Here is a 16,295-nt window from a genome sequence, read left to right as displayed (position 1 = left end):
GGTTCTGAGCAGCTGCACCTGCAGTCAGATTCCCAGCTGGCAGAATGAAATTCTCATTTAGCAGCCGACCAAATGCTGAAACGACTAAGGTTAGTTATTCTGTACTATTGTTCGTATTTGTGCTAAATTCTGTTCAGATGAGTTAGTTTAAATAACCCCAACACACATTACAAGACAAACAGAAGTATACCRTACTCCCAGGAATGTAAATGAAAAAATTCTGCACAAAAATCTGAAAAAGAAAAAAAAAATCAGCTTTATTTAGTTAATCTGAAGAGTAAACATACTGGTTACATTTGAGTTGTGAATTTGATTAAATCATCTCCTCAGACACGTCCACTCCACTTGTACCCCACAGGTCACTTCTACCCCACAGCGCAGTGTAGAGCCACTTCACACTTCCTCCCCGCCTTCATCCTGTCTGCAGTCCACAGCAGCGCCGTCTTCAGACACATCCATCCAAGCTGCAGTACCTGAAGCAGCCGTTCTCCTTCCATCATGTCCTAGTTCTCTACTGCCAGGCCAAAAGGCGAGAGTCCACACCACAGAGGTTCTGGCAGAACGTCGCCTCCTTGTTCCGTGATGCGTTGAAGACGGAGGGGGTTTATGAGGTTCAAGATGCTTTTGCAAACTGTTTAAGGTGAAAGGAATCGGTAGACTGCACTCTGTTCATTGGTGAGCTCAAGTAACAGACTTCAAGTAGAGTACAGAGTATGCATATGTTACAGCCCAGCCAGGGATGGAGGGGGTCAAAAACATACGAATGCCCAGGACAGAGAAACCCACATGCTACAATAACTAATAATAGTAAATCAAAGTGAGTATGGAAAACAAAACAAAACAAAAGCACATACAGAAATTACCATTAGTGCATGAGTATTACATTGGAATATCAAGAACATAAAACATCTAGAAAATTGGACTGAGTTATTTCCCTTGATGCTGCCAGGAAGCTCTGAAATGAAAAATGGATCAGGAACGCTTTCTCAGCGCTGCACTGGGGGGGGGGGCATTTCTTCTACTGGCAGGTGAACTAAAATAATGTTTAAGTATTGATATCCTCTGAGCTTTGTAGCAATTTGTCACCTTACAACCAGAACCTGTGATGCATTTTTCTGGGATTTTATGGTCGTTCTTTGCTTTTGCGGTTACTTTTCACATCTAAAAACTGAAAAGGTTCTGCCTGTTGGAAGGAGAGTGTGTCTCAAAATATAATTTGAAGTGGAGCTGGAGATGTTCGACTGGATGTAGGTCTGGACTTTGAGGAGTGTGGTAAATGTGACGGTCAGACAGCGATGAAGCGTAGGGAGGTGGGCTGTTGTGCCATCAGACCGTCAATTCCAGAAACCACACCAAGAAAACCTCGTAAAACACATGTGTGGTCCAAATGATCCCATCTGTTAAGACTGCCGGAGGAGGTAAAAAAAATCTGCCCACACGTGGCCGGGTCAGAAAATTCAACAGAACAGCAAACTATGCTTTTCAAATTTTGATTTGTATATTCTTCCATTCACCTCATAGCAATACCCTACTTTGAGTTTGGCCTTTAATATAAAATCCCATTGAAAGAACATAGGGTTTGTGGTAGCAATATGACCGAATGTGGAAAAGCCTGAGGTGCTTTATGAGGCACTGCAGTCCTTCAGTCTCGAGTCATTTTAATCGATGCACTTGGTGTCAGACTGTTGAAATGATGCTACTACCTGCTGGTGGTCACAAGCTACCAAAAACCACCCATCCCCCCTCAGGATCAGGCAGCAGGAAGGAAACAAAGCGAGGATCTGTGGAAGGGAACAGGTTTAGGCACACGACTCAGAAATCAGCCCAATCCGTTTGATTTACAAGAACCTTAATCAAAGAATAATACCAGTGTTGTTTAGAGTTATAGCTTATATACCATTGCCTGTTGTGTTAATAATAAATATGACTTTTACACTGAAATATTAGTAAAGGCAAGAAGAGCCTAAATGATTGGCACAAACAAGAAAAAACACCGGTATTGTCCTTTAAACAAGAAGGCGTTGGCCGTTTCAGATAAATAAAGTGCTAGTTGAGTGGAGTCTGTACATAATTCACGCCGTTTGGACTCAACTCTTTAAAACCCAGAAGGCCTTGGAGCCTCACGGTTAGCATCACCGGTGGTCCTGTGATGCGACAGAGGGGGGGGTTTATACAGAAGGAACGAAGGAGTGGTCAGAATTGACCGGACTCATCAGAGGGAGCAGACCAAAGGTAAATAACCTGCTGGAGCCGTGTTACACTAGTGGCTTCATGAGTCCAACTCCACCAGTTTGAAAAAATCAACTCAAACTAAGTCTCAACTACACCCCATCCCTTTGCCTTTGAACATCTGTGTGCTTTTTTTTTCTTCTCTTTTTTTTTCATTATTTATTTTTCCCTCTCCCCCTACCCTCTCCACTATAACAGGTCGGGCAGGTGGCTGTAGACGGAGTCCAGCAGCGTCTGGCTGGCCTCCTGGCTCTTCACTCCGGCGATCTCAAACATCCGGTCCAGCTTGTCCTCAGCGGTGGGGATCTCCTCGAGGACGTGCAGCTCCTCAGGGTTCAGGATGTGCAGCATGTCGTCGAAGATCGGCTGAAGGTCGCATGGGTCCAGGCGAACCTGCCGGAGAACCGTGTCTTTCTTCTCTGCAGGGGTCACAAGAAAAAGATTAAATTATATTATTCTTGTATTGAGTGCAACAGCTTTTGCAATTATACTTCACCTGAGAACTACCCAAACCTGTCATTCTGAAATTAGGTAGTGAAACATTTCTATTTCCAGCAGCATGTTCATTCAATAATGACTATTATCTTGAATAACATTAAAGACAACCTTAAAAAGTTTTAAACCTTCATTGCTTTATGTAAGTCACCGCTGACATTGTCTTGCTAGCTAACAAGCTGAATGCTTATTTATCGTCAGTTGGCTGGACGAAGTCGGTACCTTTCTTTGGAGGTATAAATCTTACATTACATTCATAATGTTCTTTATAAGAAATAAAGTTGAGTTGGTGAATCTTACAAAAATCCTGTTAAAACTCTGTGTGTTTTTTTCTGTTAGCAAATTAAGAAGATGAAACGTCCCCAAGGTGTAAACTTAGGTTTTGCTTCCCTCCAGTGGAGAGACACTATTATTATTGTTTTTACTTAAAAGTCTTCACTGACAATGAATAACAACTGGTTCAATTTGAACTTTAATCAAAATGCTGAGATGGTTTTGTTCAGTTTAGAAGTGTAATTTTGGACATTGATGGAATTATCTTTCACACCAGAGTCCGTAAAGCAACTTTCTGCTCTTGTTCTTTAGCTCTTATAGTAATTGGTATGATTTAATCTAATAAAAAACTTAAACAATTTCTCATCAATTGTGGAAACAAATTTAAAATAGTGTTGACAACATGCACAATCAGATTAGGTTTCTCATGAATATACAGATTGCAATAGCGAGAACAGACCACATGGGGGCACCCAAATATCTACTTATAACTGGAAGTCATGTTTTCCCACATTTCTTTCAACAGTCGTAACATTACAATAACAATGAGCCAACATTAATGAGAGTCTGAATCATTTGTTAAGTACTTAAAGAATCTGAAACAACTGAACTCCGAAAGCTCCGTTGTAATGAAGAATCTGTGCTTCCTACCATGACACCAGTCCACCACTGTAACTTTACATTATGTCTAAAATGTGAATTGTACAGTGTATCACATTACCTGAGTAGGTTACACACATGTTCAGAGCAGTGTGTAACCTRCTCACTGATGCTTGCAGCGTTTACAACAAAGTTACCCGGTGACACAGTTTCTGTGTCAGACTGACTCACAGGAGTGACTCTACAGGGAACACAGAAGATCTGTTCTATTATCTGGATACAAGCAGTAGGTAACGACTAAAACACGAGTCACAGGCAGACAGACTCATAAAGTGACACTTTCTTCTTCATTATTCTTTGTCTACTTCCATCGATTACATAAGAATTACAAATCCTCCTGGAGATGTTAAGGAGTCTTTGAATGTCAACAGCTTTTTGCTTATTTACAGAGCTGAGTTTTTTAGATCATTTTCAAATGAATACCAATTATTATGTCAATAAGAAAGTTCATGCTGACATTTTCAAACTATTTGAGCAAGTAAAGTAAGCAAACACTTCATCTTGTTGGGATCTCCACCTTTGGTTGAAGGCATACGCGACAAGTCAAACAACAGTTCGAAGTTCACTATGTGCTGACTGAACTTCACCTCTCACCTTTGGTAATGAAGGAGCCATTCCTGCTGAGGGCGGAGTCTTTGCTCGACGTGGAGTCGCAGCGGAGGAGCGGTTCTGATTCGTCGGCGAAGAAACCTTTAGTTCGGTCCATGGGCGATTGGACGGGTCCGATGCCGCCGGCTCGGTACATGTTGCCGCTGCTGTTGCTTCCACCACTGCTGGCCATGCTGCTGGGTGACTCCAGCAGCTTGTGGATGGGGCTGAGGCTTTGGCTTACATTCACAGTGGTCGTCAGCTGGTTGATGTCAAACTGAATGGAGAGAGTAGAGAGGAGGATTTTAACTATCAACCAATCCTCAATGGGTCTAAATAGTAGTAGTAATGATGATATAAAGAGACATTAATTTCAGGTCATGTTTTAAAAAGGGTTGAAATCATTCATTTGAAAAGTTAAAGAAATGATTCCAAAGAGCCTTTGGCTCCTGGCAACTTTGCATAATCAATCTACCCCGTTTTTCTCTCCTTTTTTATTCTATCTACAATTTCAAGGTGAAGAGAGTTGGGGTGAACTCCATCAGCCATTAAGAGGCAGGAAGTTCAACTCAGTTCATGTTTTGCAAAGATTTCAACCCCCTTCTCATTCTTATGTTCTATCTCGTAAACAAACCATTTAATTCCTAATATACCCCATCTCTTCATTTATAGACAGTGACAGATATCTTATGTTTAGCTACCAAGCAGATTATAAATTAAGTTAATTTGTTAATTCAGTACACATGTTTTAGGTAGCTAACATGTTCCAAAATTAGCCTAAACTCTGACCACTAGATGGCAGTAGATGACTATGTGTACAATATGAAGCAACAGGCCTTAGTGGTATATATACTTAAAGCCATATGATGCTTAGGGATAATAGTTTAAAATGGGATGTATATCAGTTTTGCATGTGTGTTTCTGTGAATAAATATAACTTGTTTTTGAAAAATATGGTAAAATCTTCACATGATTAAATTTAACGTATTTTTGCACACTTCCTATTTCCATGTGTTTAGGTTCTCATTCTTGTTTGAGACGGTTGAAGATGGAGATATGACTTCAGATTAAAAGAAGACCACTTAAAATAACTTCCTGCTGGCAGATGTCATCAGTCATAAAATAAAGGTTTGTGTTTTGAGGTTGCCTAAGAAATCACATGTTAAATATGTAACAACATTAGTATCCCCCAACTAAATTTGAGCAATTTTATGGTTCTTTATCTGTAATTCTTCCTCGTTCTTCTGTTCTTCCTACTTTCGCGCTTTTGTCTCTTTGTTTGGTTTTTCCTGTCTTCCCATCCTCCCTGTTCTCCCTCTCTTTCCCCTATCCTATCTCTCTCCCCCACTCCCCTCGCTCCCTCGTGTCTCTGTCTTTGGTGTGGTAATGAACCTGTGGTTTGAACCAGTAGGGACTGGTTTGGGGATGAGCTCATGAGAGAGCTTCTTGTTTTTCACTGCAAAGTCCCACTTGGGCTGAAAGGATATACCAGTAGAGGTCATTTTATCCCCGAGATAACGGATAGGACCCAGGACATAACAGGGTTTTTTTTCTTCAGTTGTTGAATCCAATCTGTTAGAAATGTTTGCTCACAACATGAAACAGAAACATAATGGCAGCTTTCCTCCTTTGTTCCCTAACATCTGGTTTGCAGTATTCTGACAGAACACACATGCTTTGTTTAGCTAGCTAAGGCATATTTACATCTATATGCAGAGTCCGGACAGCGATACCCTGAATGAATACAATTGGAAGTAATGTTTTTCTGAAAGCAGCTGTAGGAAAACAGAGAGATCCACAGGGAACCATAAACAGCATCTCCAGGGGACAGGAAGTCATGCTAGAATTTGCTAAGCTAATACTTCTGTGACACAGATCTGTTTCTCTTGTAGCTGCTGGTTAGCAAATATTTTTGGTTTCTGTTTCACAGTTTGGCCAACTGCTTATTTGGTTAAGTTGTGCTGAATGACACCATGGCTGTTTAGAGTAAAGTAGGTCAGTCCTAAGGTATTCAAATCAGTGTAGATAAAAACCCTCTAGAGTCATTTTCTTTTTTTCACCTTAGTACAAAATCCTGAGAGATGACAAAGGAAAATACAAAAAAAACCATTTCTCAGGGTACTCCAGCTTCTGCCTACAGACCAAAAGCAGCATGTTCCTTTAATGATCATTCTGTATGATCCTCATGTGCTAGTGAGCCTGCATAGCGGTTTGTAATGCGTGATCCTGTGTTGTCCTGTGATGAGCTGACAGCCTGTCCAGGGTTTACCCCACTTCTTGCCTTTTGGCCACAAGCACTTTTTAAGGATTAAAAAGGACAGACTGGCTCTAAAATGAAGCAGGCATCAGAAAAAAATGTCTGAAAATTGGTGAATTCCAAAGTTCTTTGATATTTCGATTCAATTCAATTAAATTCAATTCAAAAATACTATATTTATTATGAAGAAAATGCAAATGTTGCCGTAACTCGTATCAAGTATCTTCAATCATCGTCGTTATAGACGGTGATGCTGTGGCCAGGAAGTCTTGCTCCTGACCCGAAGTAGCCTCTGACTGAAGACTGTTGCTGTATAATGGTCACATGCTAGCAGCTGAATTTTCAGGTAGCAGGGATGGAAGACGTGGACAGTTCATGAGTCCAAGAATCCAAAAAACACAATTTTTACAAAATTATTGGTCCATGTTGTTTTGCAATCTCTACATCTTGTTCATTACAACCATGTGTCAACATCTCACAAAATCATGCCTGGACGATTCACTCAAAACCAACAGAAGGAAATATGCCTACTTCGCTTAAAATTTGCATTGCAACTGGATGGAGATAACGTACAAACTTAACAGAACCAACTAAATAGACAATCTATTTCTAGAGACGCACTAAAGTGTTTTTGAAATAAATGAAGAGCCAGAATTCACATATAGGTCCAAAGGAGGTTGTTGAGCCAGAAGGAAGAGAAAAGACAGATGGTATCAGATCTGCCTACCTCTGCAATTATCTGGTCTAACCCCAGAAAAGATGAGTTCGACCACTAAGGGAAAATCAGTCAAAGAGTACACGGCGTTCCCACAAAGGAACCCACAAGTCCTCAAGCTGACGGAGTAATAAAGCTGCTTCAAGCACTGATGACTGTGTGCAGAGCTGTTATCAAAGAAGAAAGGGCTTACTTTGAAGGCTTCAACATATAAATCATACTTTGGTGTTTAACCACATTTTGCTCGCAGTATGCGTTTTGGTGCTTCGTTTTCCATCAAAATGCTTTTCATGACTGAGTAAATCTACTTTAATCAACTAGATGAAGTAGCAGATTACAGTTTACGCATAACGTCAGACCACAGTGGCAAACAACAGAAGCTTTGTCCCCAGTGAAGCATGACGGGCCACCCAGGAAGAGTCTTTCGCAAATATCTATGTATTCCATCTGAGAGCCTCTTGTAAACCAATGGGAGTTCCGTTTCCATGCACCGCTATTCACACACAGTACATATTGAACTGCAGAGGACGACGAAGCAGATACGGGGTCACGGAGAGGAACGAGAACGGCGGCTCCAGAAAGCTCAGAGGCTTGTGTGTTCCTGTGCGTGTGGGCGAGAAAACCACCAGACTGAGTTGCTGACCGTTGTTTTCAGCGCAACGCGAGGGCCTGCTGGGGACAAGACACACACAACTCCCCAGCACACAGGCTGTTTAGATGTGCACACTCTGAGGGACTGTGCCAGCCAGGCTCATTTGGCAGAAGTGGCCGACTGCAGCAGAATGAAGGGTAGCGGGGAGAGATTCACTTTATCAGATCAAAAGATTAACTTGTCACTCCAAAAAAATGTTTTTTTTGCAGACTCAAGTGGAACTGGGCTCCCTCTGTGTTGTTCCATCTGTACGTTCAGCTTCTCAACTCTGAGGGTGAATTCACCACAGCCTTCTTTAGTCCACTTTAATCAAACTTCCAATTAATTTGGGGAGGTGTGAATGTGTAACTAAACTCTGATGCGGACCAAAAAACGAAAACAAAAACCCTGGTCCACCTACAAGCCTTGGTCTTGGTTTGGTTGACGTGCACACGAATACCAAGTGGACTAGAAACTTCCCCAAAACAGACTACATCGCAGGGCATTCTGGGTAAAACAACCCTGTGTGTCTAGCACCAGTGGGAGAAACGGCTAGTGATCTTTTGTCTTCTAGACAAGAGAGAAATCAACTGCTAAAATCTGATGACACTCTATTTTTGTTCGCATTTCATGAAGAAGAAAGTTGCTCTCAGTATGTGCTTCTTTAGAGTTTTTTGTCCCGTTTATTTCAGTGGTTCTTGATGCAGCGCCACCACAGGTGAGGAGGTGAACACGTTTTCCAAAGGGTTTGCATCATTTCACACAGTGCAGGCCATATCTCATGTCTCATGTACTCATTCCAACTCCCCACTTCATGTTGATCATTAACACCCTTTGCATATTTGCTGTTTGTTGTACTGTAGATCTTGTTCTTTGACAGATTGCCCTCTTCAGTATGTTTCCTGTAGAGTCGGTTTAAATGTCTTTAATCTGAAGTTTTAACTGTGATCTCATGAAGAATTTCCCCCTTCAGCTTGGGTTTGGATGCTCACTTACACACCCCAGCGGGACAAACACAATCACAGACATGTGATGGCGACAGCCCCCAATTGCATTTAAAAAGGTTCAAGAGGGACTTCTTCGAAAATGTTGTCTTTTTCTTTAGAAAGAAAAGCATGTGCTCTTTTGCTCTGGGGCTTGTTGGAGAAGGGACTGAAAGGCTGCTAATGGGAAGTAAGCCATAAACACTAAGCCATAAGCTATGTCACGAATTGCCTTTGTGTCTTTTCATGGTTAAAAGGCAAAATTGGATTGGAATGTTTTTGCCCTTTAGTGGTAGACTGTGAAAGATTGCTCAAAGGTGCAACGGGAGGTATTTTCGAGTTCCCACATGGTACTGAACACACATGATTTTTCTTTTAACCCTATTGATGATGGTGCCATGGTTTTGTAAGTGTCTGATTATAGAACCATGGCTCACAAACGACTTGATTGTGTGAATAAATCACAGGAACGATAACTGGAAGAGAACTGTGGACCTCCGCAAACCCGGTTCGTCCCTGGGTACAATTTGTAGATGCCTGATGGTGCCACATCTGTCTAATAGAACATTTTAGAGTTCCATTAGACAGTTTGAGCCCAGTTAGTCAGTTGATCCTTCATCGTGTCAGATTATAAAATCACAGAAAGGTAGCATGGTCATGATGCAGCAGAACACTGACAATCTCACATTGATTGCCAGAACACATAGACAATATACAACACTGCGTCAACTTCGCATACTTCTAATGCATGCCAGGACTCAATGTTCCACCAAATCACCTTAATAGAATGACAGTAACTTGTGTAATATAATGAATTAGACCCAATAATCTAACCTACGAACTCCAGCAAAAATGTTTATTTTCTTTCTGATTTTGAGTATCAGGGCAAATTTTAAATCGAGTTACTTTATAAAGGACATGGTGATAAAAGAAGAGGTCGTTCCGTTCTGTTTTGCAGCTCTGTGTGAACTTTGCCATGGTCTTCAACATGATGCTTTAATTTACTGCACTCTCACAAGAGCTTTTCTTTAATCAGTCATTCACCGTAGAAGTCGAAAGGCGCAACGCAATCTCTTTCAGACACATAATCCACAAAGGCTTTGCCTCACTTTACTAGTCAACTTTGATCTTATAAAACGGGGGATTTGTATGTGAAAACCCATTTTTTTCTTTCATCACTTAAACTATGTGCAAGAGCCACAAAAAAGAAATGCTTCCTCACAAAGATACAAACATTTAAACCCATGACTGTGATATTTTGTTGGTGGTCTAGCATAATAATGGACTGTAGGCTAACTAATGGATGCTAACCACAAACTTACTACAGGTTAAAACACCAAAGTCTCACCTCATAGTAATATTTAACTGTGTAACTATTTTTGTGACATCAGTCCATCAATGTTTCTGTTGACAGACGAAGTTAATAAAAAAATTTTTTTTAAAAAGAAGCTTTTAGGCTTTCCACCGAAGCATAGATTCTTGCTCATAACTATTTTAGCATCACTGCAGTGCTGTGAACACACAGCCTGGACGTTCTGCTCCACTCTCTCAGAATGCCTSCAGGCTTTCTGTGAGCAGAAACAGAAATGAGAGGAGGGAAGCGATTACATTCGTCTTCTGTCTGGCTTCAGCTCTCACGGTGAAGCAGGGACAAAAATAGAAACGTCAACCAGGAGGCTGACGCTCCATTTATTTATTTTTTTTTGCAGCAGGAAAACCACTGACACAATGACAAAGCAAAACCCGGCCTCAGATATCTCCGTTGTGTAARAAGACGCATTGACACGCTTCCCAAAAATGCAGCACAACTGATTCATTGTGAATTAAGAACTAACATGCAGTTCATCAAACGGTCATGATCTCGGTAACAGCCCATAAATTACGACCGTTTTATTTTTCTTGGATTAGCATAAGTAGGAGAAACATTTTTTTAAAACGTTACAAAGAAACAAATCTAAATGACTTTAGCATCAGTCATGGACTTTTATGCCACAGTTGGGTCACCTAAACAAAATCCTCTGATCCTCAGATGCAAAAGGGACCAAGGCTTCAATATAGATGAAATCTGATTTGTTGAATTATTTATATTCTATGATCCTGCTCGGCTTGTGCTACCATCGTTTCCTTAAAAGGAACACAAACATTGTTCATTTCTTGTGAAAGGGTCGGGGGTAGATGAAGGGCCATTTTTTAACATATGGGTTTCGGTCTGATGAATAAAACTAWTGATTTCCATCTTGTTGCTGTTTGTTTCTGGACGGGGAGAGGATGAGGTAGGTTAGTGGGGTGGTTGTTTTTTCTAAGTTTCAAAAGCATAGTGAAATGCATGTAATATATACAATATCAATAAATATCAGTTACCGCCCAAAAGAGCCATTTTGGTCATGGATATTGATATTGTCCCACACTTCCCYCTTGGTGCATCCTTAGTTTTCAGGAACKTATTATCTTCTTGCTTGGCATGGAATCTGATGTTAACGAAGTAGAGAAGTTTGTTTAGCTCTTCTCTTCTGATATATCACYGCGCAYCAGGCTTGGTTAAGTTCACAGTGAGAAAAGTAAAACCAGAATTAAGCTGACAGTTTCCCAATGTTGGTTTAAGACCCACACCACCTCATCGCCTTTTTGCCAGCCAGTTCCTTTCTATGCAGTTTTAATAACCTGAGCCTTCTGCAGGATTACTCTTTGTCTTGAGGTGATCGGATAATAATAAAGCAGAGATAAAAAAAACCACAAAAAAAACACATTAAGCACACCAGCACACTGTGGCTGGTGTGCTTAATGTGCAGCCCTGACCTTGGAGAGTTTGGTCAAGAGCACTGATTCAATACAAATTGYTGAAACAAGAGCAGAAGGACAGGAAAGGAAAGGAGAGAAGCTAAGTAAAYGGTGATGAATGATCCAAAATGACCATAAGGGATTGCAGTGCAAGGTCAAARCTCCTCGAGTTTTATTAAAGTATGCATGCAACAAGTCACGTCCTACCGGAACATGTGCACACAGAATCYGGAACCAAACTCATGTTAAAGACTCCCTTATCTCTCTTTATATTTTCCCCTAAACTTTGGAGAATGCTGCAACACAGGCTGCAATTAGCGCTGAAACATCAAATCATCTTCTGAAAGTGAAGTGGTACTTTAATGTGGGGAATGCAGCTGAGCCTCCGGGACCGGCTTCAGAGGGAAAAATCAGAGAAATCTTGCCTCCCAGATTAGATTTCAGTAAAACAGACATGTGGAGAACAGTGTGTACCAGAACATGTGCGCCTGATGTTGATAGAGCCCTTAATGGAAAAAACCTGATGCGAGCAAAGGTCACACATATTGTTTTTTGTTTTTTTTCTTCTGACATCCAGAACAAACTGGTTTGGAGCGTTTCGAGCAGGGGTGGAGGTGGAACGTGGACRGAATCATACCTGCGGGTTGTCCTCCATGACACAGCGGATCTTCTCCACCACGTCAATGCGGCGCAGCCGGTGCAGGGCGTTGATCAGCTTGGCCAGGTTGGCCCCGCTGTCTCGGATGGTCCAGTGCTGCAGCGCGGCGTACGCTCGCTCGTGATCGGAGGAGTAGCCATTTGAGAAGGCGGCCACCTCACGTTCAGTGGCATTGGCCAGAGACTGATAGATGTCCACCCACTGGTTGCCCACCTGGGCTGCCACCAGCTTCAGGATGTCCACCCCTGAGCAGAAACACATATAAATGGACACATGTTGAAAGAATGACCCATTAATGGATGTAAAAGTTCCTACAATGACAATTTATTAGATCTTAAATGTGCAAGAAATACATGGCTGCTCTCTGTAAATGACCTACAAAGATAGAACAGGACAGAAAGTGGATTTGTGACAGGAGTTTCAGAACCAGCTGCCCATTGAAAACATCTAAACTGGCACTCTACCATTTTGAAGGTCAGTGAACTGGTACAGAATTGTGTAATGTCTTCGTTGAGACTGAGGCTGCTTTGTGGAGCCTGGAACAACCAGCCAAGTGACATCACTCCATCTCAGCTTGGGCTGGGAGACAATTCACAAGTTTAGACAAGGGTACAAGACAGACACGCCGGGGTCAGAGTGAATTATGTAACTCCATGCAAGTCAGACTATATGTTTACATTATCTGAAGGTTGGTCTGCCAACTTTTCATAAAATGTGATAAAAATCACACAAGGAGTACAGCAAGGTCCCATCCTGGGGTCCCTTCTATTTGATATATACAAGTTCACTCTATTTYAGATTATAGCATATAATAAAATAGGTTATCATAACCATGCAGATTATATACAGCCTTGCATCTCAATGTCACCAGGTGACGATTAACCCTTTGAACCACTGAATAGATGCTTAGAACAAATAAATATGTGGATGTGCCAGAACTTTCTCCAGATGAACAGAAACAAAACTGAAGTTATTGTCTTTGGAGCAAAAGGGAGCAATCAGGAGTCCGATCTAGTGATCAGAATGAAATCTTGGCKTAGTGATGAACTCAGACCTCAACCTTCAGACTCACATAAAGACAGTCACAAAGTCGGCCTTCTATCACCAGAAGAACATTTTGTAGGATCAAAGGACTAATGTCTCAGCGAGAGCTAAAGAGATTCATCAATGTGTTTCACTTTAGTCACATTGATTACTGCAGCTGTGTCTTCACAGATCTGCATAAAAAGGGTAAATTACAAATTAAGTTGATCCAGAACGCTGCTGCTCRTGTTCTCACTAAAACTAGGAAAACAGCTCATCGCCCCAGTTCTAAAGTCCTTCCACCGGCTCCCTGGAKCTCAGAGAACAGACWTTAAAATACTTCTGCTGGTACATAAATTATCAAATCCGAATCAGAACCAAACATGGAGAACAACCATTAAGTTTTTATGCTCCTCTAATCTGGAGCAAACTTCCAGAAAACGACATAAATGCTGAAAACACAGAGTTCCTTTAAATCAAGCGTTGCCTTTGATTAGTAATAACTCAGACATCATTAATTTTAGTCTGTATTCCAACATTTCATTACTTTTCTTTATTATGCCTCTACCATGCTGTCATGTAAAGAGCACTTTGAATTGCCTGGTTGCTGAAACGTGCTACACAAATAAACTTGTCTTGGCACTTTAGTTAAATAAATCTCACAATCTGCAAGTTTGAAACGCTTACTCAACAACAATTCAATTCACTCTAACATTTTGAGGAAGTCATTTAACGCCAACTCTAACTCAGCTTTTGTTTTCAGGCATCAGCTATTTATTTTGAATTGCAACATGGACTAGGGTATCCTGGTGGATTGCTGGTAAAACTGAGATATTTCTTCWGCAGGTCATCCACACTCCAGTGCAAAATGCAACATTTTGCACCACAGAAGATGCAGCTTCAGCAGATAGCTGTCAAACCACTTTTTCTTGCTTTTACAAGAAAAAAAAAGGATCAATACTTTGATACACTGTTGTTTCAGTCGCAAAGAAAAAGACTGTGAGAACTGTTCAGCTGGACTTCTGAACATTTTGTGACATAGTAACCGGGATGAAAGCCTGACATTCTCAGAACCAAGTCAAGGTTTATCAATTCGAAGCGCTTTTCACAAGAATGTGTTCTTTCTTCCTCGAGATCTCAACACGCGGCGTTACGGGAACCAAGGTCCTTTAACGGCAGAAACATGAGCTCATTGTGCTCTGTCTACAGCGAGCACATTAGGTCAAAGGTCGTATGCGGGTGGACGAAAACAAACTGTTCACGTGCTACGTGTGTGATTATCTTTATTTAACGTAAGGAATGTCTCRTTTTGAAATGCGTGGCTTTGACAGAAAGGACAGTGTTGTATTTGCTCCGTTGTTGTTATTCAACCAACCAGCAATGCAGAAAGTGGCAGAAACTAGACATGTACAAGCATTTCCCCACCGTATGCAGAGGTTATCATTCCACTGCAATGATATCTAAGGTTCAGCTCTCAGCAGAGTCCATTAGCTGTGTGTCCTCCCTGTCTCCTTCTTCTCTTTTGCTATCTACATACTGTCAGATAAAAGCCGTCCGAGTCCAAAAACCCTGAACCCTTTCTCCATCTCCTCAGGTTGGAACTTCCTCAAAACCTGTCATCCTGGAAACACAAATTCTTGGTTATCTGAAGCTCCCTTTGTTTTATTTAAGTTTGATATCTGGGTGGTTAGTTATTAGCCAWGTTTACGGGGATTCTGTTAACCTTATTAAACAAAGACATATTTTCAGGTTAAGATTAAGACAGGTTAAGACATTTAAAGYTACAGGATGTCACTTTGATACAACATATTTTTTCACATATCTGTTAAAGCTGTAATTATGTCATGACTGAATGGCATGAGACAGATGCTGTGTCTCATGCCATAAAATTGAGCTCCTCTGTCTGTGTGCGGTCTGGTACAGGAACGGGCCATCGCTAAATCATCCGACCAGAGAATAAAATTGTCTAAACTGAAATTAATATGTTGCTGGACAAAACGCAGCCACACACACACACCCAACGTACTTGCATACCCTGAAAACAAACACGGTGTTTCTGGCAACCACCAAACCCAGAACTGACCATTAGATGGCCAGACAGCCCATCTCCACGGTGCATCGCACTTCCTGGTGCGGGGTTTGGATGTGGCTGCTCGCCTACGAGGAAGAAGAATTGCTGTGTATTCATTGAATACACATTTCATCCAGAAAGGCTCAACACGGCATGGCGTTCCTCCAGTTTTGATGAGCATCAAGTTGATCCCTGATTACCGTCTGCGGCAGCAAACATGCTAAGTGCAAAAATCCAGGATGTGGCGCTCAGACTAGAGAGGAGAGATTAGACTGCTGTAAGCTCGTAGTAGTGACTCAGGGTGTGACACATTTATGAGGAATCACATGTACGCCCTAACTGTATGAACAGAGAAATGAATTAACGCAAAAATCAARAGGGAAGTCTTTATGTACATGTGAGGTATGTACGTTTAGAGAGGCAACCAAAATATACATCCAAGACTGTTTTTCTTCAGCTCAAATCTAACTTTAGCATTAAGATTTAACCCAGGTTTGAGCTGTCATGGTCTTTTATGTGGCAAAACAAAAATATTCCAAGAAAAGGCCATGGGTGGCAACAGGTTGTTTGTTCCTGGCTGTTTTTACACCTGATACTCGTTGGACTCGCTTCGGTTGGGGACCAGAACTGAACTGATTTCGGCTGCTGCAGTTCGTTTTCACACTGCACTGCGTCAAATGAGCCAAAGACTTTTWAAAAAGCTGTTCCACCTCCTGGCCTGTGGCGGCGCTGCACCAAAAACTACTGAAAAAAATGACCTCAGAACCTCTGAAGAAGACAGAGTGCAACTTCGTTCTTCACAAAATGTAAACAAAAATGGAGTGGCATCAGATTTTAGTGGTTGTAGGATTTCTCTTTTGATTTTGGTAAAAGATCACGAGCTATTTCTTGCAATAGCGCTAGGCTAGCTAGTTTGTTTTGGTTGTATTTACCC

General features: G+C 41.4%; 1 protein-coding gene across 1 annotated transcript in view; it reads right to left on the bottom strand.

Moving 5' to 3' along the window:
• Nucleotides 1-233: 233 nt before the first annotated feature.
• Nucleotides 234-16,295, bottom strand: part of tnfrsf21 (tumor necrosis factor receptor superfamily, member 21) — a 40,312-nt gene continuing 24,250 nt past the window's right edge. The window contains exons 4-6 of the mRNA XM_008398608.2: nucleotides 12,247-12,512; nucleotides 4,252-4,522; nucleotides 234-2,648 (exon numbers count right to left, since the gene is read on the bottom strand). Of these exons, the coding sequence (XP_008396830.1) occupies nucleotides 2,419-2,648; nucleotides 4,252-4,522; nucleotides 12,247-12,512 (767 nt within the window). The 3' untranslated portion in view covers nucleotides 234-2,418. The remainder of the gene's footprint in view (nucleotides 2,649-4,251; nucleotides 4,523-12,246; nucleotides 12,513-16,295) is intronic.

This window comes from Poecilia reticulata, linkage group LG21 (genome assembly GCF_000633615.1).
Source record: "Poecilia reticulata strain Guanapo linkage group LG21, Guppy_female_1.0+MT, whole genome shotgun sequence".
NCBI lineage: Eukaryota > Metazoa > Chordata > Actinopteri > Cyprinodontiformes > Poeciliidae > Poecilia > Poecilia reticulata.
This window is presented reverse-complemented; position numbering and strand designations above follow the sequence as displayed.